General features: G+C 41.7%; 1 protein-coding gene across 4 annotated transcripts in view; it reads right to left on the bottom strand.

The window, feature by feature from the left end:
- The window catches only part of RAPGEF6 (Rap guanine nucleotide exchange factor 6), a 113,367-nt gene that overhangs the window by 83,666 nt on the left and 14,223 nt on the right, over positions 1-15,478 (bottom strand). For all 4 annotated transcript variants that reach the window (XR_003545737.2, XM_027747691.2, XM_027747693.2 and 1 more), the window contains exons 2-4: positions 5,492-5,562; positions 4,819-4,875; positions 3,818-3,901 (exon numbers count right to left, since the gene is read on the bottom strand). Coding sequence is in view for 3 of the 4 variants with exons in the window: in XM_027747691.2 (XP_027603492.1) it covers positions 3,818-3,901; positions 4,819-4,875; positions 5,492-5,562 (212 nt within the window). In the remaining variant the exon portion in view is untranslated. The remainder of the gene's footprint in view (positions 1-3,817; positions 3,902-4,818; positions 4,876-5,491; positions 5,563-15,478) is intronic.

Below are 15,478 nucleotides of genomic sequence, written 5' to 3'. Positions count from 1 at the left end.
CCAGAAGAATTTCAATACTAACAACTCCCTCTGAATTAATTAGTTTTACAAATACATTTATTGGTAGCATTCCCAAGTTGTTGGTTCACTTACTGGCTGTCAGGCAACGCTACAAGTTACAGCCACCACTTAACAGAAACACCCAGGGAAAACATCACCTCATCCAGAGCCACAAATGCACTGAATAACCACTGCTTTGATCCTGTGCTGAATATAAAATCTATCAGTCTTGATAAGCACAGGGATGGAAGCCTCAAGCTGTCTTCATGAGAGCAGAAAAATAATCCACAACAGTTAGCTGAGAAGAGCTTTCCAGTGTGAAGCAAACAGAGAATATCATCCTGAGACCTCTGCAATTTTTAAATTTCTTACTCTGTGACTGTAAATCACAACCTTATGGGCAACTGCCAGTTTGTCAGATATTAAGTTTACTGTATGACAGCAGTGGACTGGCACACCTGGGTTTAGACCTTGGGAGCTGAGGGAGGAAAAGCACTATCCACACTACAGTCATCGGGACTGGGATTGACACAGAACAGATTCAAACACTATTAACAGTCACAGCAAGTTTCAAAATACAGCAAAATATTGTTATTTGCAAATATTAGCACAAAACAAACTAAAACAATTTCAACCCAAGCCGCTGTTTACAATGATAAACTGGGAGTTCCTCTTTCAGTATGACAATTTTCTTGATCTAAGCATTTGTGTCTTCTCCTTTTATTAAAGAAAAGAAAGAGAACTGGCTTATTGAGTCACTGATGCATCTCCAGCACTTGTGAACAGATACCACAACACAGCCATGAGGTCACTTGGAATAAAGGAAGTGTTTAGGGAGTGTCCTACTCGCTACATGAGTAGGATAATGATTCCAATTTTCTCCACTTGTGAGATTTTGGAAGGGTTTAGAAAAGAGAGTATTTGTTTTTAGTAAGACTACATCTTGAATGTTTCAAGAGTTTGTGTTTTTCCCTTGGAGGTTCAATTCTCCCAGCTGTAGGAGGCTGTCAGCCACATAATTGGCTTCAGAAGTTCCTCCAGGCCCTTGATATATCTCCTATGGCTAATCTTGCTGTGAGTAATCTCCTTCAAATATCCTGTTCACATGAATTATCTTCATTAACAAGCAAGGTTAACACAAAACCTCTTTGACTTGCTGACACGGTTTTCCTTCCATGAATCCATCAATCCTGGTTTTTTATTCCAGCCACCTCTTTCTCGTTAGAGGCAAATTCTTGTCCTCCCATGCCCAATCTATTGACAATCCATTCTCCAGGCAACAGGGCAATCAAGGTTATCCCATCTTTGTACCTGGTGTTACTGACTGATCTGCTTCTTACCTTAAAAACCTTACAGGGCTTTTCTCATCATGAGCATCAGTGTCAGCACATTGAATAGATTTACTGTACCTGGGTGCAAGATTTACTCCTCCACTTTTTAAACCAACTTCTGAACTACAACTTGAATACAAATTCATCCAAGGCAATGAAAAAGCCCTTCTCAAGCACAGAGAGCCCAGAGTTCTTCAAACACAAAGTGTTTGTCAAATGTTCCAGAGGACAAATACGAAGTTGAAATCAGCAACAGGACAAAGAGGAAACTGGGGAGTGAGGGTGTTATGAAGTACACAAACTGAGTTTCAAACCAGAATCCATTTGCTGCCTAGGATCTGCCTCCATCCATCCAGTTCTTCCAGAATGGCAATTATTCAAACCTGGCTCTTAACCTTTTCAGAGCTCCAGGAGGTCTCCAGATTAAAGCCTAAATTCTCACCATTGGTAGTTACCACCTTCCTCCCATTAAGGATTCTATTTTGGTCCTCATTCATTTACCCCCTGGCCATCTCAAAGCCATCACAGTCTCCTGCATCACTCCTGTGCAGAACACACCCATCTCCAACCTCTGTTCACAAGCAGACACATTTATACCATATTTAACAAGTCAAACAGATGAGCTTTATCTGATGCCAGTGTCTGGGCAGCACCAATCCTACTAGAAACCCAAGAGGCTGGAGGGATGTCTCCATTCCCTTCAGCAGTCTCAGAACACTTCAGGTGTGGTTTTCTTTTCATTCCCTACACTTGTCTGCCACTTTCCTACTGTGAAAATTAAAAAGCACAGATAAAGCAGATAAATCCCCCCCAAAATACTCTTCCCTAAAGTTTATTTCACTAGTATCTTACAAGATTATATGCTCATTAGGCAGAGAGAGCATGGCAGCAAGTTATCTTTGTTTCCTGTGACAAGGAATAGCTCTGGAATACCTGAGGCAAGGAGAATTAAGGCAATACTGTGTTTTCTTATAGATATGTATGCAAACCTCCCTTCAGAATGACTCACATGCTCAGGAACTTGGTTGGGGACAAAAAGCATGACATTAAGCATTACTTTAAATGTAATTAAAATGCTGCTAATCACAATTATGAAAGAATACTACTAACTTATCTAAGCCACTGTTTCATAGGAAGTTAGCCTGTAAGTGACTGGTGACTCCCTCAACTACAGATGTGATAGATGAGGTATTCAGACCAGGGAAAGCAGCTGAAGTTTATCCCACTGTACTGAAGAAAAAAACATCATTCAAATGAAATGGAAGTGATCTGAACACCCTGGATATCCAGCAGGAGTGCATTCCCTTCCTTTCCCTGTGATCTCACCACCTACAGGGACAGTACCCCCCAGGAATCACGTAAGCTGCAACCTGCCAGCAGCTCCATCTAACAGAACTCTGTGACCCTTTCACCATCTAGCAGCTATTTTTCCTCATTATCCATAATAAAACTAGTTGTAATCTTGTGAATTAGCTATAACAGATCTATTTTGTCTTTTTTTTAAGGTACAAGAAATCTTAATGATGGCAAGTGACTTATTCTAAGTTTGGCAAAGCAATGATTTTAGAGAGGTTTTATGCAAATATCAGCTTGCAATGTCCTCCCTTCTGGTACTCCTGAACTTATCACAGACTCATCATAGTATGGTTTGGGTTGGAAGAAACCTTAAAGCTCCTCTAGTTCCAATCACCAGCCATGGGCAGGGACACCTCCCACTAGCCCAGGTTGCTCCAAGCCCCGTCCAACCTGGCCTTAAACACTCCCAGGGATGGGGCAGCCACAGATTCTTCTGGACAACTTCACTCCAGGAACTTCAGTCACTCAAAGAGCATTAAGAGTTTAACATCCAGCCTATAGCTAACAGAGAACTCAGCTGAAAAATGGAGTCCTGAACGTTCTTATCAGTACTCACCACGGAATTCAAGCCTATGGAAATGTACTGGAGCTGGAGTTGGCATTAAGGCTGTTAACACGGGCAGCTCGTGCTGAGTCAAGTGAAATACAGAGAAATAAAATTTCTGAGTGATGCACAAGGTCAAGCAGAGTATTATTCTGGGTACTCGGGGTATTACTTGAGCAAGTCCAGCTCAAGTCAAATAATGTGCTCCAGTGAAAGCATTTCCCAACGTTCCCTGTGCCTCAGCCCCGAGGTGCACTCAGACTACTGGCATATGCTCTCCCTAACCAGTGCTGCTGGGCTCTTCTTGCTTCACAGAAAAATCATATATGCCATTAAACACAGCCTCCAGCCAAAGGGCAGAAGCCATGTGATCTGCAGTCGTTGTTTCTGACACAGGAAACTCTAAAAACAGTCACGCAGCAGCAATTATTCTAAGAGCCACTATCAAACTTTAGAAAAACAAAATAATGAAAAAAATATTGTAAAATTGTTAAAAATTTACAGTAACACCAACATATAGAATGCATTTATTAAAAAAAAAAAAACCACACCTTGCCTTATTTTAAATAATAAGAACTTCACATACCTGCAAGGTGGTAAAAACATGGAATCCTTCATGAGCACAGATCCAGAAAGTAGGATATACCAGCATCTTGCAATAGTTTCTGAGCTGTAAGAAAAGAAATCATTGATATCTACTTTCTTCTCACAACACCTCAGAAATATATTATCCAAAATATCACTGTAGTAAAATACTGATTTACCACTGTAGCAGTTTGATATGTAAGAACCTGAGCACTTGAACTGGATGCTACCAAGATGTTTTTTTAAAACATCTACATCCAGAATGTTTCTTGTACTTTACAATTTGACATGTAAGTCAGCTTAAAATTTTATTTTATTAAAATGGAGTTATTAATTTTCAATGAAAACATTTTATTCCAGTGAAAGTATACATAAAGCTAGAAATACAGGACAGCCCACAATTCCTAAACACACATACAGACTTGGCACCAGAGCGGGTGTGTGTCACACAGAGCCACCACCTCAACTAGCAGGTGGTGTCTCATTTAGACTCGGGTGTGCTGGAAGCTGTGCCTTATACAGAAAGCTAGGATAAGCTGTGAGAGGGTAAATATACCATGAACAATGCTAAAATACGAAGAAAACAAAAGTATATTTGCCTCCCAGCAGGAACCCAAAGAGAACTCTGAGCTCAAATCCTAATTCTTGCAACTTAAAGAGGTGTTGTTGGAGCTCCATCCCTCTCCCGTGCAGGATGCAGGCAGTGCCAGCTCCAGGGACACAGTGCCACCTACTGAGTGTCACCACGGCTCCCACCAGCCTTGGGGGGGACCCTGCCCGTGCCTTCCTGGTGCCACAGTCACACACAGACACCTCATGGGCACCCCTCAGATGCCAACACTGCTCCTACAAACACCTCCTGCCAAAGCTTTTAACCAAGCTGAAATGCTGTAAAGGCTTTTATTAGCAATGGCTGAAAAAGCAAATCATGTATTAAACATGCAAAACAGTGCTTTTGCTCACACTTCTACTGAAGAACTCCAACAAGTGCTGTGTACTCACCAAAAGAGGACTTGGTTGCCCTTGTACCTCTCATAGCGGGCACTCGATGACATTATTCTGAGGGAGGAGGAAGAGAAGTTTAATTTCAATTTTACTCCCCAAAGATCATGAGCCATTAATCACCATATTTCAGTAGAACCACTTTAAAGCTCTAAGACCTCGAATTCAACCATTTTTTTTGTCCTAAAGAAAAGATGTGCTTAACCAGAAAATTCAAATTATTATGGTGTTCTTCATTATCCAAACAGATAATATACAGCATGTTCTCTAAGTGTTTAAATCACTCCCACACACTGGAATTACCCATAGCAACAGAGCTGAAGGAACTAAAATACTTCCAACGCACTTTCTATGCTTTGTTGGCCTTCCATTTTATGGATTCTGAGATCATCCGAATGTCTGAAGCATTAAAAAGCTTTTGTAATCAGGAGTTAAGAGAGGGCACTGTCTGCACAGTCCTTTGTAGGCAAATGGCAGTAAGCTCTGCCTTCCTTCTTAGAAAGGCTAATTAGTTTGGATTCCATGCCATGTTACTGCAGTGACTGCGCTCAGCAATGGGCTTGGCCAATGCTCTGCCACCTCCCAGTGCAGGCAGACAAAAGCTCTGCTCATCTCCACAAAAATAAAGTCAGAGATACACAATGCTAAACAACTCTAGCTGTGGAGTACTCACCTCAGCTGATGCTCCCTGAAATGCGAGAGTATGTCTAGTCCATGAAGGAAAGAATAGATAGTGTTTAAGTCCTAAAGAGAGAGAAAAAAAGAATAAACGTGACCAACTTCATTCACAGCATCTAATCACTCAGCATTACTTTCAGGTTCTGCAGTAAGTTACACAGACCTATGAGACATAATTCTAGAGACAGGTCAGGGAACACACCGACTTGAAGAACCCTGTCCACACTCAAGCTGTGAAAGTGAAAAGAGTGAAATCCAACTGATGCATAAACACTCACCTGAAAAAAAAAAGATTTATTAAAAATATCTCTGAAAATATTTACATGACTGGAAACAGCAGCAAACAACACGTGGAATAAGACAAAAGGGGCAGTCCTGTTCATCCAAGGACAAAAACTGTTGAAACCTTCTAACATCTTTTTAAAGAGGGAATTTTGCAAAATTAATTTCCTAGTGGCAAAGAACCCCAGCAAAAACCTAAACCATGCAGTGTAGCCACCACGTACAGTGCAGAGAACCACGGTACCTTTTCATAGCAAAAGGGTTATGTTGAGAGAGGAAACACTTTCATGTCCACCTCAGACCTAGCTGGTAGCCCTACTACAAACCTCCTCCATCCTACTGCCTCTTACTCAGCCCAATCCCTGTCCAAAGGGCAACATCATAAATTACTCCAAAATACTCTTTAGCAAAAAAGAAGACAATGAAGTTTTAGAGGTCTCCCACCTCCTGCCACCACGACTGAGCATCACATCAGTGCCAACCACCACCAACCACAGAAACAAAAATATTAAAACACGAACATTATTTCACTTTAAAAACAGGGCTTTACATAGAAGCTGCAATTAGAAGATACAGCTGTTTAAACTTCTCACTAGACAGAATCGTCCTCAGTCACAGAAATATCTGTGCTGATGGTGCAGACCACATGCTGGGGAACAGCTCACTGGGGCCATTCATCACCGAATTTACTGTCCTGAACAGGTGGGCTGGGAGCGTCCAACACACGCACAACACAATCATTATGCACCACAGGGCAGCCTCTCCAGCCTGGCCTTGGAAAGTATGTTCTGAATTTTCAAGTGCTGCATTTATCCAGTGTTTACAAAAGATAAATCAATATGAACGCTGGTCTCAGAATTTACAATGGATTTACTTCAGAAAAGTTCTTTGGCTTAATAGTCCTTGTTTAGCAATATAACGGATATGGACTGTTATACCAAACGAAAGGTCAGACGTAATTGCAGGCCCTGTAAAACCAATAAAACTCTGATTTATTTTTTTAAATGTCATTACCAAACCCCATGAAAATTAAACAGAAGGCCTGAATGTGTAACACATTTATAAAGCACTCATTTCTCACACAGTCCAATCTCATTCTAATCCTCCGACTGTGAGTTGCCACAAACTTGATTTTATTAGTGAAATCTGGGAACACCAGCTATGAATCAGACTCCAAACACACCACAGCTTGTCAGAGGTGGGCACTTGGCAGCCAAAGGGTCATTTCAGGTGTCCCACCAGCTCCATTACTGAGCTTTCCCTGTTTCCGAGCAGGGAACTGCCTCACCCTCCCCACCTGAAAGCATCAGGCACAGGAATGCAGCAACTGTATCCTCAGACCATACACTGCCTTAGTAGTTAATAAAACTTAGGAGTTATAGACTCTATGGAAGAACTGAAATAAAACCCCTGTGTCCCACATTCTTCCTCCTCCACCTGGAGGTCCCCCTCTCCCAGACCAGAAGAAGGATACTCACAACTCCTGTTGAAGTTGGGCAGTCAGGAAGGAATCAGTATTTGGTATTAAAATTAAAGTTGAATTTTTCAGTCTTCATAACTCATTATGCCTATATAAGTTTTCCAATATTTTTTTTACATAACAGAGATTAGGATGTAACAGAAGGTCTTTAAAATATATTTTAGATAAGCAGTTCTGTAGTCATGAGTCACAGAAAACTGTAAGCAGAACAAAAGTTTATATTCATGTCTAATCACAAAGTTTTTAAATTGTACATATGAAAAATGACCACATCCTGACTTTAGAATTATTCTCTGGAACTCCCTAAAACACAGTGCCAGCACTGGGCATGGGCACTCCACCTGCAGACACAGGAGGGCTGTGCTGACCCACTGAGGAGCTTGATGAATAAACAGTTGGTAAATGAAACAGATAAACATTTGCTTAAAGGGATTCATGTCTGGAAAGCATCCCACGGCTCTGACTTTGGCTGTCGAGACGAGCAGCAGCAGAGAGAGCAGCTGAGCCAGAGCACAGCAAAGGGGAGGCAAAGGTTCCTATTCCCTCAGCCAGCAGAAGGCATTTAACTCACACTATCGGCTGTTACTGCTCTAACCTTGATAAATGTAATAAACCCCATCCTGCTCACTGCCCAGCCAGGGGACACGTCAACAAGCCAAACACACTGGCTACTCATGCAGCAGTTTCTGTAAGTGTTTTTAAACCAGGATCTGTAACACTTTCCCTAAAAATAACTGACTCTTCAAGCGAGCTCCTCTCCTAGTTGTGCAGAGCAGGTGATTTTGGGTGCCCCTGAGCACAAGAGCTAACTCAGTGATCCCCTGGGAAGGGCTGCAAAATGCCTCTTTACACCAGAGCATCAAACATACTCATCCAAAATATTTTACATGTCTCGGTGAAGTAATTTGCTTGTTTAAATAGATACAGCCAGGTAGAATTCCTCCTCTCCCTCACAAGCCACTTCAAAGTCCGACAAGGGAGGGTACAGTACATATGGTGTATATATATCCCAGTTTTTCCCAATAAAATGAAAATTTCCTATCAGTTATACTATGTGAAGTTTTCTCCATTACTCCCTCAGACCAAGTGCTTATAGTAGCACTGAAATTATGTTTGACATGCTACATTTAGAGTCTCATTCTGCATTTTTGCCAGCGAGGAACATCAATTAATAGGAGGTTGGCTGGTGATGGGCAGGGGCTGTGGCCACCTCGTGGACAGAGGCTGCACCACGCTCCCAGAAACCCTCCTCCACCAGAGCTGCAAACATTCATTTCTCTAACTCGAGGTTTGTAACAGCTTCTAATCCTATTTTCAGTCTCAGTTTTAAAAAGGGATTTCTGTCACCGCAGCAGTTATAAACAGCAGACAAGCACATAACCACAGTACAAAGGGCAGAGATCAGTTTCACAGATATGTTTGGATACCCACTACGAAAAATGCTATTAAAGGACGATGCCAAAGGGCAACAATCAGCGTCACAACAGCAGAACTCAAAGCACTTGCTGGAATTTTATAGCCCCTTTCCATATCCTTCCTTATAATCTCTTTACTTCCATCAAAACCCAACCGAAATGTGCTTATTGATGAAAAGCAATTTCTCCACATGCTCTAAACTAAAGACCAAGGTCAGTATGATTTTATTTTGTAATCTTTCTTTTCAGAGCTTTTCATCACCTGAAACAATACCTGAAAGTAAAGCACAAGATCTACCTGCAAATGCTGTGCCCACACAGATTCTTCAATCTTTGACAGAAAACTACCTTGACTCAGTTATTTACGGAGAAATTCGCATTTTCTATCCAAATAGCTAAAACTGCAGCTACAGAGACTCAAGGGAAAGTAGGGAACTGTGCAAAGAGTAGAGGGAACGGGGCAGTTGTTAATCTTGCTCAAAGGGAGATTTTCTAACTACAGAGTGGAAACAAGAACACTGTGACCACAGTGATTCTGTGCCGAGCTGCCCGGGACGGCTGATTGCCTTTGCCTCCAGTTCTCACAGCACAGAGTTCATGAGCAGACACATTTAAAAAGCAGAGGACATCTGAGTCTTCAAACTCCTCCTGTGACAGAACACACTGTATTAGCCAGCCTGTTTCAGCAGCAGTGCAGAAACCAAGGGATGGCTCTGGGACAGCACCGTTATCTCCAAACGCGGCACGAGGGAAGTGTGGCCACCAGCAGCCTCAGCACCAGCTTTTATCATCCCCAACACACACATCCTTCTGGCAAAAAGCTTAACCAGCTGCTAAACCAAAGGTGGTGTAAAAACACAGAGATTTTAGTAACGACATCATGTTATCTAAATATATATTATTTTATGATAACATACTCATCCCAATACAGTTCACAGTGAGCCACCTGAACACCCAGACCACTTCTCATTTTCCCTGCCAGATGCTAACTCATAGCAGTACCATAAAATGGGAAAATAAAAGAGGCATCAACTCATCACACAAAAGCAAACCAGCTAACTACCACCATCACCCATTTATCCCAAAACACTTAATTTGCTACTATTTTTTACAAGGGTAGTGAAATACTAATTTCTTAGTTGTTAAGACGTAGCTTTTTAAAATAATGAAATAAGCACAGTCAGCTAAAAAAGTCATCACGAGAATATAATCCAGCCTCAAAGCTGCTGGGGAAGTGGTGGTCATCCTTAGTTTCTTTATCAGCAGCTTTTTAAAGTATGACCAAGATCTGGACAGATCTGGACAGGACCAAGATGCTCCTGAACAAGCACCACAGTGCAGAAACACAAGTGATGAGCAAAATTTGTGAGTCTGTATCATTTCCTTATGCTTCACCCTCTTCTCTCCCAATCCCTCACCTTTAATCCAAGAGGCAGCTTTACAAAGCTCAGAATTAAGACTGTGATGGAACAATGGTGGTCGTGAACATGGAGTTCTGACCACAAAGTTTTCCAACCAACAATAGCTCCTGCCAGCACAACGGTAATTCACATGAGCTGCATCCATAAAGCTGTAAGTCCACAATAAGGTCCAAGACAAATTCCCCTGCAGTGTTAAAAGTGGGCAAAAAGCAGTGTGATGCTCTGGAAAAAAGACAGAATGACTGCATCACAAATAGCTTTGCCCTCGATAAACACAAACCAAAAAACTAATGCTTTACTTGATATGACCCCAGCCAGGTGTTCCAGCAACACATGATTATGTTAAAACACTAAACAGGAAATCTGGTCTATTTCTAAGGAAAATAAATGGTTCTGAAATGACCTCATAGTAGCACATTCTGATAAATCCCACAGAGGCAACCTCAGCAATTGCACTGAGGTATCGGGGACGCTGAGGAAGCCATAAATCCCCAGGGACTCCCTTCAGCACTGCCTGTCACGTTGTGTCCTTCATGCCGTGGGGAGAGGCAGCCCAGTCCCCAGACAGCTGCATCCAGCCCTGGCCAGGACTGTGGGACAGCTGCTCCCTGCAGTGGGGCCAGGACTCAGGGATGCTCCCAGATCCCACGTTCCAGTGAGCCATCCCGGATCCACCCTGAGCCTGAAACCAGGGGGCTCAAAGAGCACAGACTGGCAGGTATTATTCAGTCCAGAGTTTTGCTCAGGGAATGAGAAAAGAGCAGAAACCTGCACCACAGCACCACTTCAAAGCCACAGTTCAAACCAGCTGCGTCAGCAAGTTCCAGAGCGATTGCTCTCACATGCAAACCTGTCCCAGGGAGCTGCACAAAACCTGTCTCTCAATCCACCCCAAACACATTAAATTCCTGTTGCAAGAGCAGATGCTTGGCTCACTCGAGGCTCCCCACGCCCAGCCCACGTGGGCTGCCAAGCCACCCAGGATTCCCTGGGTCACACACAGGAACTGCTCCTACAGAAGCACAAAGGACTTTGCATCAGTACCTTTCCCGAGGTAGGGCAGTTGCCAGGATGCATATTTTATAGGCTTCAGAGCAAACAAAAAATGTTAGTATCTTCTAAAGATCTGCTACAGATTCAGCCATATCACAGACAATATACTTTAAAAGAAGTAGACACACATTTCTGCCTTTGAAAAAACAGTTAAGCCATATGGTAACAGCTTCCCAAATTCCACTGCTGTTCAAAATACCATGAGGTAGGAAACCTTCCAGGGAAGGAAGCCACACTGAAAGGTGCCACAGCCTCCCTGTTTGTATGTTAGAGAGCTGCTTCTTCCTCTTCCATGCTCTGAACAGAAAGAAGGCTGGAAACAAACTCCACCAGACCAAGAACTCGCTCGGTATCAGGAGTTTTAACTCCTGCATTTTAACAGGCTCCTGGACAGTGTCTGAATTTGTCTGTATTAAAGTTGTTCTTTAAAGGTGCCTAGATTTCAGCAAAGCAAACAGAGGTGATTCTTGGGACACAGGTTGTGCAAGCTGTGGGAGGCTCTCCTCCAGCCCGCTGCCATTACTTGCTTCTCAGTGATTCAGCAGGTTCTTCATACAGATTGAATGCAGCTTTTATTGGGAATTCTGTCAGGCTCAATAAAGACTTTGTCACTCTTGGGGAGTGTAGCAGAAGAGAGGAAATGTTACTCAGCACAGTTTATGGTTTTCATTGCTTCCCTTCCTGTTGCTTCATCGAAGGCTGGAATCTGCGCCTTGTTTCCTTTAGTCTCTGTTTAAGGCCAATTGTAAAAATAGTACTCCCAAATTCTTTCCTGATACTGTAATACCAGAAATAAAAATACAGAAAAACACGCTGAAGTTCTCTGACCCACGTTTTACACATTCAGATATTCAGACACCTACACAGCAAATTCACCAACCACAGGGATGCTGGTTCATGAAACCCCCCCTACACACCCAAAGCCAAGTGATACACACACCCCCTCAGCTACCCCAAAACTTGTGGGAGGAGCAGCAAAATACATCTAAACATGTGTAGCAGGATATACAGTCCCTAAACTAAAAGGAAGTTCATGAGATGAACTAGACAGCAACTCCTCTTTCTTATTTACTCTCCCTGTACAGTGGCATAAACATTTGACTTCAATAAAAATGCAAGTGATGCAAAAGAACATCAGCTCAGGGCTCCTCTACTTAGAGTAACAGTTCCCTTTAAAGTAGCCTCCTATTTAGCTGGAGGCCATTTAAAAAATAAAACTAAAAAATAAATATGAGCACTGAGGCACTATTAGGGAAGAGAAAGGATGGATTAGTCAGTCAGATGAATGAAAATGCTCTCAAAAGATTTTAACAAAGTACCTTACAGGGAACAACATAGTTCAAGCAGCACTCAGAAGGAATGGAGCCACTCCACCCCATGTAGGGAATTCCACCAATTCAAAAAGCCTAATTAAAGAACCTTTCACAGAACACACCAGCAAACTCTTGCATGATCTTAAATCACTGCCTGAGACTGCACCCAGTAACATTTGTATAAAATAAACCAGTTCAGCTACTTCAGAGCCATATTCCATTATTCAGAAAAAACAGCACATATTCCATAAAGAGGTTGAACAGCTTCAAATGACCAAGAACTTGAATTCTTAGATTTACAGTCTTTCATATGTCCACATCCTCTTGGTGCCTATGTCCATTAGCCAACTATGGATCATACCATGACCATGATACAGGACTCCTCCCTAAGCTCTAAACTTTACATTCACCCATAGTGATCACAAATACTGGTTTTTCCAAATGAGGAAATGTCAGTCTGGTTATTATAGTATCTTTATACAGGAGAAAAGAGAGAAAAAGGGACTTCACTTTACTCTTTTGTGTATCCAGGAAGTAATTCCAACTGACAGCAGCAGTTAATAACAGTACAGCCACAAACAGGAAACTAAAATCTGGCTTTTGTTTCTGCAGACAGTAAGAAGTAACATTTGCACACTTGGATTTTTATCTTATTTTCTAATATTTCCTCCTCACATGCACATAGGGCTACAGACACAGACTTATAACAATCAAAGTATGCTTAATAAAATTTGGAAAAGCTAAATCTTTAAAAACAGAGACTCTAGAAATACTATGACAGTTTATTGATGGACTCAAAGTACCTCCATTCAGTGGCATCCTTCTAAAAGTAATATTAAAACCCAAAGTCTTTCTGCATGAAAACAAAACAAAAAGTTTCTCTACTCACCAGTCGCTCCCCACACCCAATACAGATAAACACCTTCCACCCCAGAACCCTGGACTATGTTGATATTAAGACTTTGGCAGAAAGAAAAACATTTAAAAGGAATGAGGGAAGGGAAATTTTGTATTTTTACTGCTGTTCCATCACACGGACTCAGCATTTCTGGAACCCTGACTTCGCCAGAGAAAAAACTTCCTTTGGAAAAGCTGATTTTGCAGAGTGAAATTCCAAGGGCCCTGAACTGGAGAGACAGGAACATCAGATGTCACTGCTTCAAAGCAGGCAGTTTCTGAGGAGTTTTGAATATCTGAAGCACAATTCTGGCCTTATCATGGTTCAGAACAAAAGCAGAGCTATGAAAAAGACTCTTCAAGTAAAATATTACCCTGAAGTTCCCAGACACTCATTACTGAATTTTAAAATATCTTTCAGACTTATATGTTGATGATAGAAAACACCAAAATCAAGCTGACTCAAAATCCCTGAGTTCCTGGAGTTCAACAGGATGAGAAGTTCACAACATCCAAAATTAATCTCTACCAAAGAGCAGGACCTTATAACAAACATTTCTCAGTAACACAGACTGTAAAAGCAGCCTCCTTACCCAGGCTCTTGAAAAATTGCCCAAAATCAGCAAGCAAAACAGGCAATTTCAGGCTTCCAGGACAGTCAACACTTTGCTAGTCACGCTGCTGAACACTTGTCAGAATGACCAACCTCCCACCCAGAGGACAAGCACCCATCAAATAACAATATTTCACCTTGAACTTTTTGGCCATAACTCCCAAAAAATCATCTTGCCTGATTCACAAAGAAACTCCCTGCTCTTTTAGAGGAAGGTACCAACATCTGAAATTTCCTTTCAAGAAAAGAAGGAATTGTGATAGGAAAGGTCAGAACACTGTAACGTTCAGAAAAAAAGGTACATTCTTATTAAATTAGAAATTTGGTTCAGAAACCTGGAGCTGAGAGACGAAATCCAAAGGTCAGTTTTCTGCTTATGTGTAATGACAACTTGGGAGTGTGTCTGTGTGGGACTGAGAAATGTTAAACATCCCAGTTGTCACCCACACATGACTTTGCTCTTACTGTAGGAATGCTCTAGTTCTTGTGTTCTTTCCTGCCTCTTGGACCAGGAACTGCTGTTTCATGTGTAACACACAAACACTCCGTTGTCAAGAGCTCCACATTTTCATCCTGCTTTGCCCTCAACACTACAACAGGTATCCCAAGCAAAGAAGGACTGACAGACACAACAATAACACTTGACTGCAGCTTTCTTCCATCATATTGGTTGTCAGAATTTTATACAAATAGATAAGAATACTGTTATTTTTATAATGGCACATTTAGGATTTTGCAGTGTATAATTTCTTATTTCTTTGTGAATTCAAGCAAGCAAAGATCATGTCTGTCTGGAACAAAGTCCTGATAAATAAATAATACTGAAAGCAAAACAAATGAGATATTTATAAATATTGTAACTTAAGTCACCCACTCAGTATCTAGGTAATGGAGAGGAATACAGCTCTACCAAGTACCTAAAAATGTTTTAGTGCATCAGTAAAATATTAAGAGAATGATGAGATTATAATTGTAGAATAAAATATCACACAAATGTAAAGCTCTTCTACAATCTTTTTCAGTAAAACCACTGCAAGAAAAAAAAAGAAAAAAAAAAATCAAGCTCCAGCTATTTTATTCCCATAACAGTGTCATTATGAACTATGAAGGAATTCCTGCAGAGGACAGCAGCAATATGTTCACCAGTAATTCCTCCTGCATCCTGGTATTAGGAAAGCACTAGGAAATAGAGCAATCCAGGAAAGTTACTGTATCCACAGGAGGCAACATCCCCTAGAGGACTCCAAGTTAACTCAGATTCCCACAATTAAGCTCTACCAGTGCCACAAGGGTTAGAACACCCCTCACGTGCTGAGGAAGGCTAACATGCCTGGGTACAGGTGTATCCATAGGATGGCAAACACTTCCATCCCTCACCAAACACAAGAGTGACAGCAGTAGCTCTTCACATCTTTGCTGGCAGCAAAGAAATCAGCCAGACTGACCTCACTGCAACATCTGAGCACAAATCACCACAGCAAAACTCTGACAATTCATGCTCTGCCACT

This window comes from Pipra filicauda, unplaced genomic scaffold (genome assembly GCF_003945595.2).
Source record: "Pipra filicauda isolate LSUMZ 115617 unplaced genomic scaffold, ASM394559v2 scaffold89_size2521313_pilon, whole genome shotgun sequence".
Classification (NCBI taxonomy): Eukaryota; Metazoa; Chordata; class Aves; order Passeriformes; family Pipridae; genus Pipra; species Pipra filicauda.
Note: the sequence above shows the minus strand (reverse complement) of the source record. Positions and strands in the feature narration are given on the sequence as shown.